The 17903-nt window shown below is 37.6% G+C and overlaps 1 protein-coding gene across 1 annotated transcript in view; it reads right to left on the minus strand.

Moving 5' to 3' along the window:
• The window catches only part of LOC135226191 (ER membrane protein complex subunit 1-like), a gene marked incomplete in the record, with an annotated part of 103618 nt that overhangs the window by 66443 nt on the left and 19272 nt on the right, over positions 1 to 17903 (minus strand). Inside the window, 1 exon segment of the mRNA XM_064265635.1 lies at positions 15265 to 15457. Within this exon segment, the coding sequence (XP_064121705.1) occupies positions 15265 to 15457 (193 nt within the window).

Here is a 17903-nt window from a genome sequence, read left to right on the forward strand (position 1 = left end):
TAAAGTAATCCATGATTTTTGCATGTCGCATTAATTTACTAAATACACTATGCTCTGTATATACTCATGTATCATGCAGTACTTTAAGAAGGAAATTTAGATCTGATTTAAGAGGGTCCACCATACATGAAATACAAAATGTGCATGTATGAACTACTGGCCTAAGTTGGATGTCACACTTAAAGTATCCATTCGCATAGTTAATTAGGCTATTACAGGCTAATGCATATGTTCATTAGGCTATATTTAAGATTAAAGTAATAGAACAGAATGGAATATGATATTTTTATAATAAGATAAAGTTTTATACATATATACTTACCAAGTAATTTACATAGCTATTTGTTTTCCAACCACGGCAGCCTAAAATTTCAAAATTCACAGTAACTATTCATCTGCCAAGTTTAGGTACTAGACCCCTCCCAGACTCAAGGTAGAGAGAGGAGTGATGTGGTAGAGCGCTCAATCAGTTTTGGCCTATGTTTATGTGAGGGGAGGAGTGAAGGCTCTGATTCAATTATTACTTGGTAAGTATAAAATGTCATTTTAATATACAGTAACTTACCAAGTAATCACATAGCTGAATCCATATTGACCGGAGGTGGATACATGGTCATGTTCTACCTCAAAACCTTAAGGAAGTAAAGACTTTGACAGCATTAAAGTTGCCAGCATTGGTACAATGTTTGTCATTTCCTTACCTGGTAAGAGAGCACTGCAGGTGGGTACTGCCTCTGGTCGGTGCTCATCTTAAGTCATAGTGGAGTGACAGTATAGCCATAGGTCACCTCCTACTTTAATTAGGGACTCTGCATCGAAGGAAGTACTCCGATGGCTAGCAAAGTTAAAAGGTAACCTTGCCATTGGCGTAGCCCAGAATAAAATGACAAATTTTTTAATCAATCTGTACTTTTCATAACTAACAAACTTAACATTACGATAAATCTTCTATCGCCAGCTGGAAACTGGTAAAGTTAAACAAAAATTGTGTATGCAAGGGACTATTGGCATCTGTGCTTGGTCACGAGTTATGTGGGATCATCCACTTACCCCTTGGCAACCCATGACCACACCAGTTATTCTTCCAACCCAGGTTAACTTTCAAAGGGGTGGTTAGAGGTGGGCCTTTCTATGTGAAGACCTCTGGTTTGTTTGTTATGAAAATACAACTAGATTAAAATTTTGTCATTTGTTCATATACAAAACAAACCCTTGGTTTTAACATTAGGATAAACTTACCTTTGGTGGGAAGTAAGTACTATTAAACAACTGGAGGTTTGCCACCTTTCTTCAGTTTCCTGAATAAAAGAATTCTAAGAAAATCTGACCATTATTTCAGAATCTAAGATATACAGGCGGTCCCCGGGTTACGACGGGTCCGGCTTACGACGTTCCGAGGTTACGACGCTTTTTCTTAAATATTCATTGAAAAATCCGCCCTGGGTTATGACGCTTGTTCCGAGGTTACGACGCTGACGCTTCCGACGCTCCGAGTTTACAACGCTTTTAAAAAACACATACTATGATAAGATAAGAATCCTTTATAGTTTAGCACAGTCTCTCTCTCTCTCTCTCTCTCTCTCTCTCTCTCTCTCTCTCTCTCTCTCTCTCTTTGTATTTTCCAACGATATAATTCTCTCTCTCTCTCTCTCCTCTCTCTCTCTCTCTCTCTCTCTATACTACAAAGATGTATGTTTTTTAGTATGATAAATAAATGATTTACTATTTTCAAATATTAATATTAATTTATACAGCAATAATATCAATTCATTAAAGAAAATACCATAGTGAATTAGTAAGATTTTAGCTTATACAGTAAGTCCTCGGGTTACGCTGGTCTCGACTTACGATGTTTCGTGGTTACGAACGCGCCCCCATAAAAATATAAAAAATAATATTTTGCGTCGTTCCGTCTTACGCGGTTTAGCGTCGTAAGCAACGTAAACAAACGCGAACTAGTTCCGGGCGCACGGCGGAAGAATACGCTTTGTGGGGGAGAGGACGGCGTCGCTTCGCTACGCTCATTCCTCGCCCATACGCCATTTTGGTTGTTTACACTGCCTCTCTCTCCCTCGTGTTGTATCGTTTTTGTAACTTTTTGCTCTTTGTTATGGCTCCCAAGCGCAAGGCGGACTCTTCTGATGGTAGTGCATCGAAGAAAAGAAAGGCCATCACCATGGAAATTAAAGTGGACATTATAAAGCGATCTGAGAAGGGAGAAACGCCAACAAACATTGGCCGCTCGCTTGGCCTTAGCCGTTCGACCGTTGCTACCATTATCAAAGATAAAGAGCGCATCGTTGAACATGTGAAAGGATCTGCTCCTATGAAAGCGACAGTGATAACTAAGCAGCGTAGTGGTCTAATAATTGAATCACCTGCCTCAGCATCTCCAGCAACTTCTGGAGGTTCTTTTTCTCTTCACTAACCTCCCCCAGTCTCTCCAGCACCGCAGCTTCCTCTCCAGTGTGCAAGCCAATCAAACTAATAAAGGTAAGGAATTGTTCTCTCGTTGTTATGATAGGTATTTACATTAAATCATGTGGTTATTTTTCAATGTTCCGACTTACGCTGAAAAATCGTGTTACGACGCATCGTAAGAACGGATCAACATCGTAACTCGAGGACCCCCTGTATTTAAAAAATTATGGAAGAATGAAGGAAATCCCAGTCTTCTTCAAGTAACTTCCAGTAACCTTTTCTCAGATTCAGGTACTAAAACTGAATGAAGGAAATCCCAGTCTTCTTCAAGTAACTTCCAGTAACCTTTTCTCAGATTCAGGTACTAAAACTGTCAGATATATCAAGTTCTGTGACAGCCAGGAGGGGGAAAATTTGGGGTGTGACAGCCAGGTGGGGGAAAATTTGGGGGAAGAGCTGCAGTGTTGCAATCACTTGGTCCTGACATTTCCCCCCACCCCCCTCTCCCCCCCCCACTCTCTCTCTCTCTCTCTCTCTCCTCCTCTCTCTCGCTCTCTCTCTCTCTCCTCTCCCTCTCTCTCTCTCTCTCTCTCTCTCTCTCTCTCTCTCATTTACTGAGACTCGAGATTTTTTATGTACTTGTACTATTTGTTTTTCATACTTTCAAATAATAATAATAACTGTAATTACAAAATTCATATGTGATAGTATTTTAAAGAAATACAATACGTACTAATCTATCCATGTCACTTTTAATTAAGGTTAACTCTCTCTCTCTCTTTTGCCACACAAGATAATAATGGGTCATAGTGTTAACTCCCTCCCTCTCTTTCGCTGGAAGCGTTATAAGTATTTTTTGAGAGAACAGAGAGAGATACACACTCTCTCTCTCTCTCTCTCTCTCTCTCTCTCTCTCTCTCTCTCTCTCTCTCCTCTCTCTCTCTCTCTCTCTCTTCTACCGAGATGAAAGAATTTTTATGGTACTAGTATGTAAAATGTTTATTGATAATTTCAGTTATTTAATAATAATAATAATAATAAAACTTTAATTACAAAATTCATAATGGTTGTATTTTAAAGAGATGAAAATGACCTTTCCATTTCACTTGTAAGGATAATTCCTCTTTCTTATTGAGATGAGAGAATTTTTATGGTAGATGCACGTGTTTATTATATTTTCAAATAATAATAATAATAATAATAGAAGTAGTAATAATACGATAACTAATTTCAAAAGAAAATTCTTCCCTTTGTCTTTTTCTGTATCAATTTCCCCACCTCAACTCGAGTGACACTCGAGCTTAACAATGCCATACAATGGTCAACGAATTTAATGGTTTTATGTAATTTCTCTCTCTCTCTCTCTCTCTCTCTCTCTCTCTCTCTCTCTCTCTCTCTCTCTCTCTCTCTCTTACTGAGATGAGATCATTTTCATGGACGTGTATGTAATAAGTTTATCATTAATATTTTCCAATAATAATAATATAAGAACAAAATTCATATCTGAGTATTTTAAATACAATAATCATTCCATTTCTCTCTTTTAAATACTGTAAGGATAACTCTCTCTCTCTCTCTCTCTCTCTCTCTCTCTCTCTCTCTCTCTATCTCCACCACAAGATACTTGTCATACATTTGGTGTTTCTATTTCTTCCTTTTATCTCTCTCGCTCTCAGCAAAAGAATTGATAGACAGACAAACATAATTGCACAGTCCTCTCTTTCTCTCTTCTCTGGAGAAATATATGTATTTATGGGAGGGGGAAAAAGTTGCCTACAGACATTCATTTCAATCTATTGAAACCGTAATGGAGTTCTCTCTCTCTCTCTATCTCTCTCTCTCTCTCTCTCTCCTCTCTCTCTCTCTCTCGTCTCTCTCTCTCTCTCCTCTCTCTCTCTCTCTCTCTCTCGCTCTCTCTCTCTCTCTCGTAAGTAGCCATCTTGCTTGGTGAGTCGTACCCGCGTGAAGTCAGATTAATCAACAGATATCACAAGTTTAACATACGACTAGAATTTGAGAAATATCTAGAAGTGTTCGTGAACTATCGGTGATAAGATTAGTGTGAAAATAGTAGGATAAAGCGTCTTCTAAGTTAGTTTATCAAGTGTAATACTATAAATCAGAACAAGATGGCAGTAAGTTCCAACTGCGGGAAGAGGTGGCGTAATTTGGCGTGTCTAGCAGATTCGCAATACGATGAGGTAGCAGGAAGGGAACTGGCATTTCTCATCTATGAAATCAGCAACAGTCCTAACCAAAAAGATACAAAAGCATTCATAGATATATTAGAAGGATATAATCCTTCAAACTGGAACAAATCTAATGAAAACATCTTGAAAATAATTGAAGAAGTTCCAAATAAAATCCAAGTGGTCAAGAGACTCATAAAGAAAATATACATAAACCAACATATTCCGACAAAGAAAATGAATAAGGTGAATCTTGTGAATATCCTAATTGATGCATTAGGAAAAAGAATGCCAAAAGCATGCAAACTGTGTAAGGTTTGGTATAGCATAGTCAATCCACAAAACCTAATCAGAAAATGTGCTGCATGCAACATTCCGACCCATCCACAGTGTGCTGAGGTAATACAAGATTTGAGAAAAGATACAAGAATTTTTTGTTCAACATGTCTACATGGATAGACAATGTTATTAAATCAAGATTGAATGTACAAATAGTTGAGGATGAAGAAGAAGAGGAAGAGGAAGAAGAAGAAGAAAAGAAGAAGAGGAAAACGGAAGAGAAGTAAACAAAAATGAAATGACAGAAAAAAATAAGGAAAACAAAGAACAAGATAAAGTATGGATGCAGAGATACTCATTGATACTACATGAGGCATAAAGCAGCATACCTACGAAGAAATAAATTACGATATGACAACAGAAAAGCAAATCCCGAAGAGGCTCTACCCAGATCTATACAATGACGGTAAAGAGGAAAAAATAGACAAGAAAGACAAAATCTGCAACCTTTGAAAAGAGGGAATTGCAGATTTGGAGAAAGATGTTACTACAAACATCCTAAGATATGTCAAAACTATGAAATATATGGTAAATGTGCATACTTAGATGGATATGGGGATGATTGCAGAGATCTGCATCCAAAAATATGTAAAAACCTAAAAGAAGGAAAAGGATGTAAGTTCGACAAAAAATGCAAATATATGCACCCTGTAGCCATGAATCATAATCAAATAAATAACCAACCAAGTAATAAAATCCAAAATAAGAAAGAAACAAATAAAGAGAGAGAAATCAAGAATATCAGGTAAAAGAGAAAAGCAAACCACCAATGAGATATCAGAGGTGTCAGCAAAAAATTTCAAAGCATCAGCTCCGAAATTCTACTCAAGAGATAATAACTGTATTTATTATGCAAGAGGATATTGCAGAAACGGAGAAAATTGCAGATTCAGACACAAAATGAATAATTATGATGAAGGAAGATCAAATATTATGGAAAAGTTGGATTTTTTAATGTCAGAATTTCTGGAAATGAAAAAAAGAACAACATACCAGACACAGGAAAGAGACATGGGAAAATCCTTATTACTACCAGTATTAAATGAAGGAGAAAACACGCAAACCATCATAGTGATGAATGCGCAGGGTTTAGTTACGAGTAACTCAAAAAGAAAAATAGAGTACTTAGAAGAACTAACCCAAAATGAAAAGAAAATAGATATAATGAATATAAGTGAAACCTGGTATTCCCAAGAGACTGGGAATGATGATCAAATAAAAGGGTTCCAAACTTATAGATCAGATAGAAAAAAAAAAAAGGAATCAAGGGGGAACCGCAATATATGGGAAAGACAAAAAACAAGGAAAATATATGAGAAATATAGTACTCAGAATGTGAACTAATAGCGGTAGAATTTGAATCTGAAAAATTGATGAACATAGTAATATATAGACCTCCTATACTAAAGAGTTTGACTTAATAATTGAAAAATTGGATGATATATGTAGAAATCACAAGGACTGGACTATTCTCCTATCTGGTGACTTCAACTTCCTTTCGTAGAATGGAAAGAACGAATAGGAGATTGTGGTTGTATTTATACATATAAAAAAGAGAGTAATAGTAGTGCAGAAGATAAGAGGCAATTTGAAAAGCTATTAGATATGCTACTAGAATACAACATTCAACAAATAAATCACCTGCCAACAAGAAAGGAAATACTTTAGACCTAGTATTTGTGAACGAGATGAATTATGTTAAAGAAATAATAGTTTATAATGCGAATATTTCAGACCATAATGTCATAGAATTAACAGTTTATTCCAAAGCAAGTGAAAATAGAGATAAGCAAGAAATGAAAAAGTGGGAAGGATATGGAAAATACAACTTCTACAGTAAAATATAAAATGGTCAGAAATTAATGAAGAATTAAACAAAGATTGGGATAACATTTTCGTTAAGTGATGACATAAGGGTAAATACGGAGATATTATATAAAATATTGGAGAAAATAGTGGAAAAATATATACCGAAGAAGAAAAGTAAACATCATTCATGCATACCAAGAGACAGAAGGATCTTGTTCCAGAAAATCAGAAAGTGGAAAAAAGGTCTTGCAAAAGAAAAAAATGCATGGAAAGTTATAGAACTAAAAAGTAAGATAGTGAAAAGCAGAACAAAAGATTATACAATCAAAAGAAAATGAAAAACGGGACTTGGAAGAAAAAACCCTATTAAATATCAAGCAAACCCCAAGCTATTATACTCATATGCGAAGAAGATGAATAAAAGAAGAATAGAAATAGGCCCTCTGAGAATTGAAGGGAGATTAACGAATGAAAAAAAGGAAATTTGCAACATACTGGCAGAACGATATAAGAGAGAATTCACCCCTAGAATAGATAATGAAGATAATGATATAGAAGTAAGGGATGAAAATAGTGAATATTTAGCTGACATAGATATTAATGAAGCTGATATTGTGCAGGCTATTAATGAAATTAAAAATGGAGCTGCTGCAGGGCCTGATGGAATTCCTGCTATTTTGTTAAAGAAAGTAGTTCATTCTATCGCAAAGCCACTTGCAATATTATTAAGACAAAGTGTAGATACAGGCAAGATTTATGATGAGCACAAATTAGCATATATTACCCCTACTTTCAAAAGTGGATCAAGACTAGAGGCAAGTAATATATAGGCCTGTGAGTCTAACATCACATATGATGAAAGTGTATGAAAGGGTAATGAAGAAAAATATTATGAAACATTTAATAAAAAATAATTTGTTTAATAAAGGACAACATGGTTTCGTACCCGTAAAAAGTACACAAACCCAACTGTTAGTCCACCGTGAGAACATATTCAAAAATATGAAAAGCGGAAATGAAACAGATGTGGTTTATTTAGACTTTGCAAAAGCTTTTGATAAAGTAGACCATAATATATTAGCGAAGAAAATTAGAAAACACAATATCGTGGATAAAGTAGGAAGATGGTTAAAAGAATTTTTACACAACAGAAAACAGATAGTTATTGCAAACGACGAGAAATCGGATGAAGTCAAGGTAATATCCGGTGTGCCGCAAGGTACGGTGTTAGCTGCAATACTGTTTGTTATTATGATTGAAGACATAGACAATAATGTGAAGGATTCGGTAGTGAGTAGTTTCGCAGATGACACAAGAATAAGTAGAGAAATTACTTGTGATGAAGATAGGAACGCTCTACAAAGAGACCTTAACAAAGTATATGATTGGGCAGAGGTAAATAGGATGGTATTTAACTCTGATAAATTTGAATCAATAAATTATGGAGACAGAGAAAGAAAGCTATATGCATATAAGGGACCTAATAATGAGACCATCACAAATAAGGAAGCGGTTAAAGACCTTGGTGTGATGATGAAGATAGGAACATGTTATGCAATGATCAAATAGCAACTCTGTTGGCAAAATGTAAAGCAAAAATGGGAATGTTACGGCACTTCAAAACAAGAAAAGCTGAACACATGATTATGCTTTATAAAACATATGTTCGTAGTCCACTTGAATATTGCAATATGATATGGTACCCACAATATCAAAAGGATATTGCACAAATAGAGAGTGTACAAAGGTCCTTTACAGCTAGAATAGAAGAAGTTAAGGACCTAGACTACTGGGAAAGACTACAATTCTTAAAATTATATAGTCTAGAAAGGAGAAGAGAACGCTACATGATAATTCAGGCATGGAAACAGATAGAAGGAATAGCAGAAAATATCATGGAACTAAAAATATCAGAAAGAGCAAGCAGAGGTAGATTAATAGTGCCCAAAACTATACCAGGAAAAATAAGGAAAGCACACAGGACATTAATCCACTACGCACCAGCATCGATAATGCAGCGTCTATTCAATGCGTTGCCAGCTCATCTGAGGAATATATCAGGAGTGAGCGTAGATGTGTTTAAGAATAAGCTCGACAAATATCTAAACTGCATCCCAGACCATCCAAGATTGGAAGATGCAAAATATACCAGAAGATGTACTAGCAACTCTCTGGTAGACATTAGAGGTGCCTCACACTGAGGGACCTGGGGCAACCCGAACAAGATGTAAGGTCTGTAAGGTAAGGTCTCTCTCTCTCTCTCTCTCTCTCTCTCTCTCTCTCTCTCTCTCTCTCTCTCTCTCTCTCGTATTTTAATGAAAATATACAGAAATTTGTGAATACACAGTGTTGCACATGAAAAAAGTAAATTAGTGATAATTTTAGAGATACAGCCCTAAGAAAAATTGCAAATTAGTAGTGAAATTTTCCCTGTGGACATGTTTTCAAGAACGTCGTTCCGGCTTACGACGATTTTCGGGTTACGACGCGTCTTAAGAACGGAACCCCCGTCGTAACCCGGGGACCGCCTGTATATGAATATCACAGATTCAGACCTGAGTTTCTATACAGTGTCAAACCAATGTATCTACTTATGTAGCTTTGTTATTGTTCCTTTTTCCCTTGCTAAAGAGAGGAATACCTTGCTACTGATAGGTATCTTACACTCATGATTACTCCAACAGCATGGCTGCTTCACTCACCTGTACCTGTCCGTCCTAGCTTATGATGGTACTTACTCTCTTCTTACTGCCTGTAGGGTAAAGGAGATAGAAAATGGACAAGAAAAGAGACCAGTTATCTCATTCATTTCACTTCATACCCTCATCTTAGACAAGATACAAACTGACTGCCAGGGGCACTGGATGAGCTACACTACTTGTGTAGCAACCACCAGACCCAGGGAAAAGACATGTCCAAGGACCTATGGGCAACATCCTTTCAAGAAAAAGGAACTGAAAGTGGTTTGGCATAACCATGAACCAGCTCTCAATATTTTAGGAACAGACATAGTCTTCTTCAATGTCAAATTAGAGCTCATACCTTCAATGTAATGGGCACTTGCCCTCATGACGTCCTCTGACTCACTTCCCTTTGTTGAATAGGCATTCCTGATTGTTTCTCTTAATTAAAACAAAACTATTTTTGGACACTTCTTTCTTGACCTGGCCTGTGCTCATACAGTCTTTGACATGCTGGTCTGAGATGTTGATCCTTTTTAAAATAAGCATGCAGTGTTCTGACAGGACACAACATTTCGTCAAGGACATTATCTATAGTCTCCCAAAAAAGGTTTAGAAACAGAGAAAAATCTAACATACAAAATTGCCAGATTCTGTCTTAGCAATGAATTCTTGCATAAATAAAAAAACTACAGATTCTGTCTTAGCAATGGATTTTAGCATAAATTAAAAAACTAAAGCCTCTGATTTCTGCTGCTTTACATCATATGACAGACCACGAAGTCTCCCACTTTTTTTTGTCAATGCTAGGGCCAGCAAGAAGACTGCTTTAAGAGTCAAGTTTCTATATGTAGCTTGTCGCAGTGGTTCATAAGGAGCCTTCGTAAGGCACCGTAGCTAGAGTAGCCCTATAACCCTTTATGGCTGACACAGGAGGATGTGTTTCTCATACCAGAAATACTAACAAATTAGCTACTTGTTGCTGATATAGTAGATTGTGCTACTGAGGTAGCTCTCTGAACGTCTACCAGCAGAGATAATGGGTCCAAAAACAACTCCACCTGAGGCCATAAAGGAGAGACCACCGTCATCCTGAGACCTCATCCCTTGTTCTGACGAGTGTCCTCTGCCTCAGTGAACAGATCTGGGATCATGAACCATTGAGCTCTAGCTACCCGTTGAATAGTGTAGTGAAGAGGTCTAACACTGGACTTCTCCAAGTAAAGAGGAGAAAATAGGATAACCCAAGGGTATATGTCCTATAATATTCTCTATGCAGATATGTTCTACATATCCTACTGTCAACATGTTCATTGTCAAAGTAATTGCACTGTAGACAAAGATGTCCTCTCTCTGCCAACAGAATCTGCATTTCCAACAGAGGAGACGTACTAAGAAGTGAGCCTCAGTGATGACATACATTCAATATGCTGCTTATCAGACAGAGGAGACGTCCTATGATGCCAGAAGGCAAGAGAAGCAGCAACAACTCGAGCCTCTTGTGCTCTAACCTTAATTAAAGCTAGTATCCTCCTGGATCCAAGAGTGTATCTCGGAAATTAGGCTTCTAAAAAAAATGGGGATCGCATTTTTTAACATTGGACAGGATGGGTTCTAAACGGAGCACTACAGAAGACTAGAAGGTTGGAGTCAGACACTTGGGGATGGGAGTCAAGTGCTCTGGAAGTGACAAGTGCTCAGAGGCAGAGAGGAGACTGGAAGACGACGACTTCTGCCTAGGAGGCTCTTTAAGGCACTTGGGAGCCAAGAAAGGCACTCCACATACATAGGATGGGAGCCAAGAAAGGCACTCCACATACATAGGAAGTGACTCCGGAGTGTTCCCAGCCCAACACCTGGGAACGAGCTACAGAGGAGGCAGGAGGCTCAGTGAAGCAGGAGGAGGATTGGGGGCTGAGACTGGGCTCTCAGTGCCTCTTAGCAGGGGGAGGGGACCGGTCAGCTCCATTGGAGTGCCTCTTGAGAGGGTGAAAGGAGGCAGGAAAATGCCACCTATGCTTGTAAGGGCTGGCAGCTTCTGAGATGGAGGAGAGTTGATGTGCACTTACACTAACACCTTTCCACTGAATGATTGTTGACACCTGGGAGGGGTAAACGTCGAGACAGGAACCTTTGTCTAGGAGCATCAATGGGACAGGAGGCCACCTCCTCCACAAACACAACACTATCACTCTTCACATGAGCTGTCACTTTTTCAGAGAGCAAGTTCACTGAGGCATCCAACTCGGACATTGCACTTACAATTAAATGAAACTTTTGATCGAACCTTGATTTAAGACTGGCAATGGGGTCGGGTTTGGAAGCATGAGAGGAGAAACAGCAAGGACTGGTGATGAAGGGACAGTATACTTTCCCCTATGTAATACTAGCCTAACAATCAAGATTGGCCCTATTTTCAGCTCTAGAGGCTGCCTTCCTCTTTTTCTCCAAATCAAGCTTAAGAAAATAAGATTTTAAAGCTTTCTACTTCTTCTCATCCTAGTCTTGACATTCAATATGGGTATAATCACCATCACAATCCTGTCCACTACATTTGACACCTTTAGTATGAGTCAATTAGCAACTTAACTAACAGTTTTACATCACTCACTACAAAAGCGATCACTGGAAGTACGTACTAGTACATATCTGACATCCTGGTAAGTAAAAGTTAACCAAGTAACTAACAAAGCAAAGAGTCATAAGCTAAGTAAATACAACCACTAGGGAAACAAATAACCATGAAAGTTACAACAAATTCTCAATGTATCACCAAAAAACCATGATGGAAGGCTGCAGGAGCGAACAATGTTGGTCGAATGCCAACAGAAAAACAATTAAGCGCTATGCCACATCACTCCTCTCTTTACCCTGTAAGTGGGCGGGGTCTATCACCTACACTAGGCAGTTGAATAGTTACAGCGAATTTTAAATTTTCAGGCTGCTCTGGTTGGAAAACAAATAGCTATGCAATTACTTGGCAAGTTACTTATATAAAAATAAAATTAGGCCAAAGGCCAAGTGCTTGGACCTATGAAGTCATTCTGTGCTGAAAGGGTAATTGAGAGTTGAAAATTGAGAGTAGAAAGTTTTGAAAGTGTAACAGGAAGAAAACCCTGCAGTTCCACAATGAAACAATTGTTAGGAAAGGGTGAAAATTAAGAGGGAATAATGAGAATATGAACAGAGGTACAATAAAAAGATTGAAAGGGGATGCAGCCGGGGACCAAAGGGATGCTGCAAAGAACCTTAAGTATTACCTACATGTGGTGCACCGATGGCGCTACCCCCCAACAGGGGATAAAGGTAGTGTTAATGACACTGATGTTTTACTTACTGAATCCAGTTACACAACTACCAAAATAACCAGGAAAATTTTTTTATCTTCTAAAAGAAATGCATTCTTAATTAATGAAAATATTAATTTTACTTTTGTACACAAACAAATGTACAATAGATATACATACATAGATAAACTAACAGGCAATAAACTAAAAGCCTTCAAAATCACTTTCACTGCTGGCAGAATCATTAAACGATGTTTGGAATTCATCTTCATCAAAGCAGTCGTCATACTGACCATCTAAATCCTCAATATTTTCATCTTTGCATCTTTATATAAAGCATCATCTTCACTTCCATCCAAAGCATTTAGATATTCTGTATTTCATAAATCCTGTAATTATCTATTTCTGCATGTATCTAATTCCATGTTACTTTTACCCACAAACACATTATGTAGTGGCTAATCAGGTGCTTACAATTTCCCTTCCTTTCCTAAATGTTTTCTCTCCTTCCAACATCCAGTCATGCCATTTCTTCTGTAGGCAGTCCCCGGGTTACGACGGGTTCGGCTTACAACGTTCCGAGGTTAAGGCGCTTCTCAATTATATTCATCAGAAATTATTTCCAGGGTTATGACGCCTACAACGCTGATCTGGCACAAGAAATATGACACCAAAAATGCAAAATAATCAATATTTTAAGGGGTTTTTTTTATGAAAAATGCAATAAAAATGCAGTTTACATAGTTTTTAATGCACCCAAAGCATTAAAAGTAAGGTTTTCTTAAGATTTTTTATGATGTTCTGGCTTAAGACGATTTTCGGGTTACGACGCATCTCAAGAACAGAACCCCCTTCGTAACCCGGGGACTGCCTGTATTATGTCTTTGAAGGATGTAATAATCACAGCATCAAGAGGCTGAACAAAAAAACAGTCAAGACAGCAGGAATAACTGCTATATCAGTGTTTGATTCCCAAACAATTTTTGAAAAAGAATCCACTCTATGTGACCTGAACATAGCCCAAAACAACCAAACTTTTTTCTTGTTTTAAACCAACTGGTCTTAATCCCCAAACTCTTTCCAGCTAAATCTTGCAGTCACCTTCATCCACAAACCTTTTTCATGAACAAGGATAATAATCCCATTTGGAAACTTCTGTTTAGGCACTCTTTTCCGCTTAAAAATAACCATGCGAGAAAGTTTCATCCCACCTGCCATGCATGCCAAAATAACAATAAAATGTAATTTTTGTGTTCTGTAGTTTTGATATAAATACTTTTGTCTCCAATTTTTTGTCAACCAATTTTTGAACTTTTGTCTCCAATTTTTTGTCAACCAGTTTTTGAAGGCATATCAAAGTTTAAAGTGGTCTCACCTATGTTGCCAATGCACGATAACTTACAACCACCAGCTTTGCAATCTCTCATTATAAATCTTAGAAATCAGTCATTTTTCTTCAAATTTCTTATGCAATTTTTGCACAATTGTTGTTTTTCTTTGTATCAAAAAAAGTCGTGCCTTTTCATGAATTGGGAACACCATTTGAGAAATGCTATAAACCCAGGAATTCTCAATTTTCTAGCTTCTTGAAGGGCATTAAGTCTTATTTTAGATCTTGTTATAACAATGCCATTTTCTCAATTTTCAGACACCCCCTTTGCTAGTTTATTCTCTAAATGCAGCCACTTACATTTAGACCCAAGGTTTTCACATTTATAAGAAGGAATTGCCTTTAATTTTTTTTGCCTTCTCCAGTTTCTGACATTGCTTTCTCCTACGCTGAATTTCTCTGCAGCTTGAATGCTGTGTCTTTCTTCAATTGGAACTACAACCTGCATAAAGCTGATATTTTCTTCATTCTGAATAAGGGTTTAATAAAGGATTATTACTGGTATATTTTACTTGTGGGCGTGACTTGGAACATAACACTTTTTTAACAAACGTATATTCGTTATGAAAAATCAACAACTGTACAGCATAGCAAAACAGTTGTTTCTTGATTCAGTTGTTTATGGACATACTTGATGTTGTTTATGTCAGTTTCTTTGGTAAGTGGTGCTCATGAAACAGTAAGTGGTTTTAGTCTATTATAAAGAGATGGTTATGAATAGCGGCATAATCCATAAGTTTGGTAATCTAGCCAACTATAACCTACCGAAAATGGGAGTACAGTATAATCTACTAAAAGCAAAATTCACTCAATAAGGCCTAGCTTTATGTTTTTAAATTTGTTTATTTAACAATGAGATGGGACTACAAACTATGAGAGGAAAGAGATTAGCTTAATGTTATCTGAGCCATAAAAAATGCATGATACTTGAATGTTTTGGGACCAAATCTTAAGGGTTGCTTGATACACAAGTTTATATATAAGGCATATAAAAAAAAATCTGCTACAAGGCAAATAATATTATAGTGGAAAGAACCTCAACAGCTATCCTACCAAGTTATATCAGTGGAAGAACTATCAAGAGCTATTACTGGATAACAAAAATAATATTGTGTGGAAGCAGAAAAAAGTTATAAAAAACTTCTTACCTGAATAACCATGTGCTCAGGAGCTCCAGCAACCCTCTCCAGTGATATCTGTGGATTAATAGATGGGTCATCCATTCCAAGGGAGGCCAGCGGAGAAGATGCAAATGTTGGCGATGCAGCAGTAAGAGGAAGTGTAAATACTAGTCCAAGGCTTAGCTCAACGCACACCAAAGTTTTATCAACAGACTGACACCTGGTAGAATAATAAAACAAGCAAGCTACAGTAAAAAACAATATATAAGTAGGTATAAAGTAATGAGATGAAGTAGACAATAAAAAATTCTTACATTTGCTTCTTCCAGTCTCACTTACTTATAAACATGAAAAGGATGGAGCAGTCAAGCTGTCATGGGGACAAACTACAAGTACAGTATACAAAACTTTACCATAAACAATAGAACATGGAAATAATGTCACATTCAGTAGAGTCTATTGCTTACATTAACCTAGTTACTAAAACAGGCATTCCTTAAAGGAAATAAACATCCCTAGTGATACTCTGATAAGAGTGCATTTCATAAGACAGCAATACAAAAATGTCTATGGCATTTACAAGCTATTTCATGGAATACTTATATGACTACTGAAAACTCTTTTAAACTTGAACCAATATATTATTACCCTTCAATAATCATAAATGAAATTAATTTGGTGCTAAAACTGCACCATACTGTTGCCCAAACTACATGGTAATTTATATATCCATGTCTGAGTTTATAGTAGAGCAAAGCTAGGCAACCAAACCAAATAATGAAGCCAATAGTACTTCTCAAAAAAAGGAAATTTTTATGATGAAATAGTTTTATATATATAGAACTTACCAAGTAATTACATTGCTCACAGTTCCACTCGCTGGCAGCTTAAAAATTTTGAAATTCGCAGTAGCACTAGCGTCAGTGTAGGTGACTTGACCCCACCCACTTTCAAGGTAAGAGGAAAAACTTCGGCAGAGCTCAATTGTTTCTGCCCCTCTCTCCATATGAGGGGAGGAGGAAAGGCTCTGATTTCTAATTACTTGGTATTTATAAAACTTTATTTTATCATAAAAATTTTATTTTCTATATATGTAAGTTACCCAGTAGTAATTATATTGCTGAATCTCAAATTGACACAGGTGGGATACATGGACTTTTCTACCCCAAAACATTATGGATGACAGAATGAGTCAGAGAACAGAAATTAGTAGCACTGGTACAATGCTTGTTGTTCCTTACCTGGTAAGAGAGCTGCTGCAGGTAGATACTATCTCTGGTCAGCACTCACCTTAACCATTTAGGGTGTGGCGCAGTAGCCCAGATGCACCTCTACATCAGTGGGAGCTTTAACCCACCGGATAGTCCCAGTGGCTAACAACGTACATATATAAATAAACAGTTGCCCCTGACCTTGGCGCAGTACCATAAAACAATCGACCACACGCAAACACACTAATAACACCTACAGCATATAACAAACCACCACCCCTCCCCTAAGATTCGACACCTTAATTCAAGATGTTGAGAAAAGGAAGAAGTTTCCTATGCTTCATCCCCTAACACCATGACAGCCATAACAATGGCCCCAAGGTACTGCAATTATATCGTATTCAGTCACCCCCCGTTATTCACGGGGGATGTGTACCACAACCCCGCTGCAAACAGCAAAAATCCGTGAATACTTAAGACCCTCTAAAAACACTTAGAGCTGCCTATTTTGATAGTGCAAACACAAAAAAACCTCTGAAAATGCTTATACCCAAGTATTTTAACATTTCTATCACAAAAAATGCATGTAGTCATGAAAACATGATAATACAGTAGTAATTAGTGAATATTTCTCTATGAAAAATACCGCGAATAGGTGAATTTTCTTCAAATAATTTGTATATATGTGCCATAGAGAAATCCGTGAATAGCTGAGTCTGCAAAGATTGACTTACACCTCCAATAAGTTGCAGACCCAGGGGCGGCAAATACCAGAGCAGCAGCAGCATGGTCAGGGACTGGGACAGCAGCAGGCATAGATACAGATGAAACAGGCTGGAAGGGTACTGGAGGAAAATCCAAGGGAGATGGTACCCTGGAAGGCTCAGGAACATAAGTGGCTGGGGGAGACAACATAGTGTAACCTGGAGGAGGAGGTAGAAATGCATCTACCTTTGGAGGATGTAGTCTAGTACCCACCATCACAGAAGGGGTCTCTAAAATTGTAACATTATAATAAACAGACAAACCACACACAAAATGCATAAAAAAAAAAGGAAAGGTCTCACCAGGAAGGTGAAAAACATCAACGGCAGAATGGGCAGAGAACAAAAAAGCACATCTGACCATCACAGCGGCCAAAAGCAAAGTGGAATGTTTACACCCAATCGAGCAGGACTCCTGACTAGGGGACAGTAGTTACTGCTTAACTACTTTGTTAAAAATTCAACGGCCGAATTCCAACCTACACTGAAAGTAATTCCTTATGCAAAGGTCCGAGGGTTTGTATACGTTCAGGAACAAATAGAGGAAAGGGTCCTCATTTCCAAGAGGAAGGTTTGGAGGAGGACTTCTTAAACAGTTGAGACGAGAATCACTGGTTTGTCCTAGGTTGTGCTTGGGTCCTTGTTCTTCCACCCAGAAAGTAAAGTGGCTGAAGGGGAGATATGGTTCTGA

This window comes from Macrobrachium nipponense, chromosome 14 (genome assembly GCF_015104395.2).
Source record: "Macrobrachium nipponense isolate FS-2020 chromosome 14, ASM1510439v2, whole genome shotgun sequence".
Lineage (NCBI taxonomy): Eukaryota > Metazoa > Arthropoda > Malacostraca > Decapoda > Palaemonidae > Macrobrachium > Macrobrachium nipponense.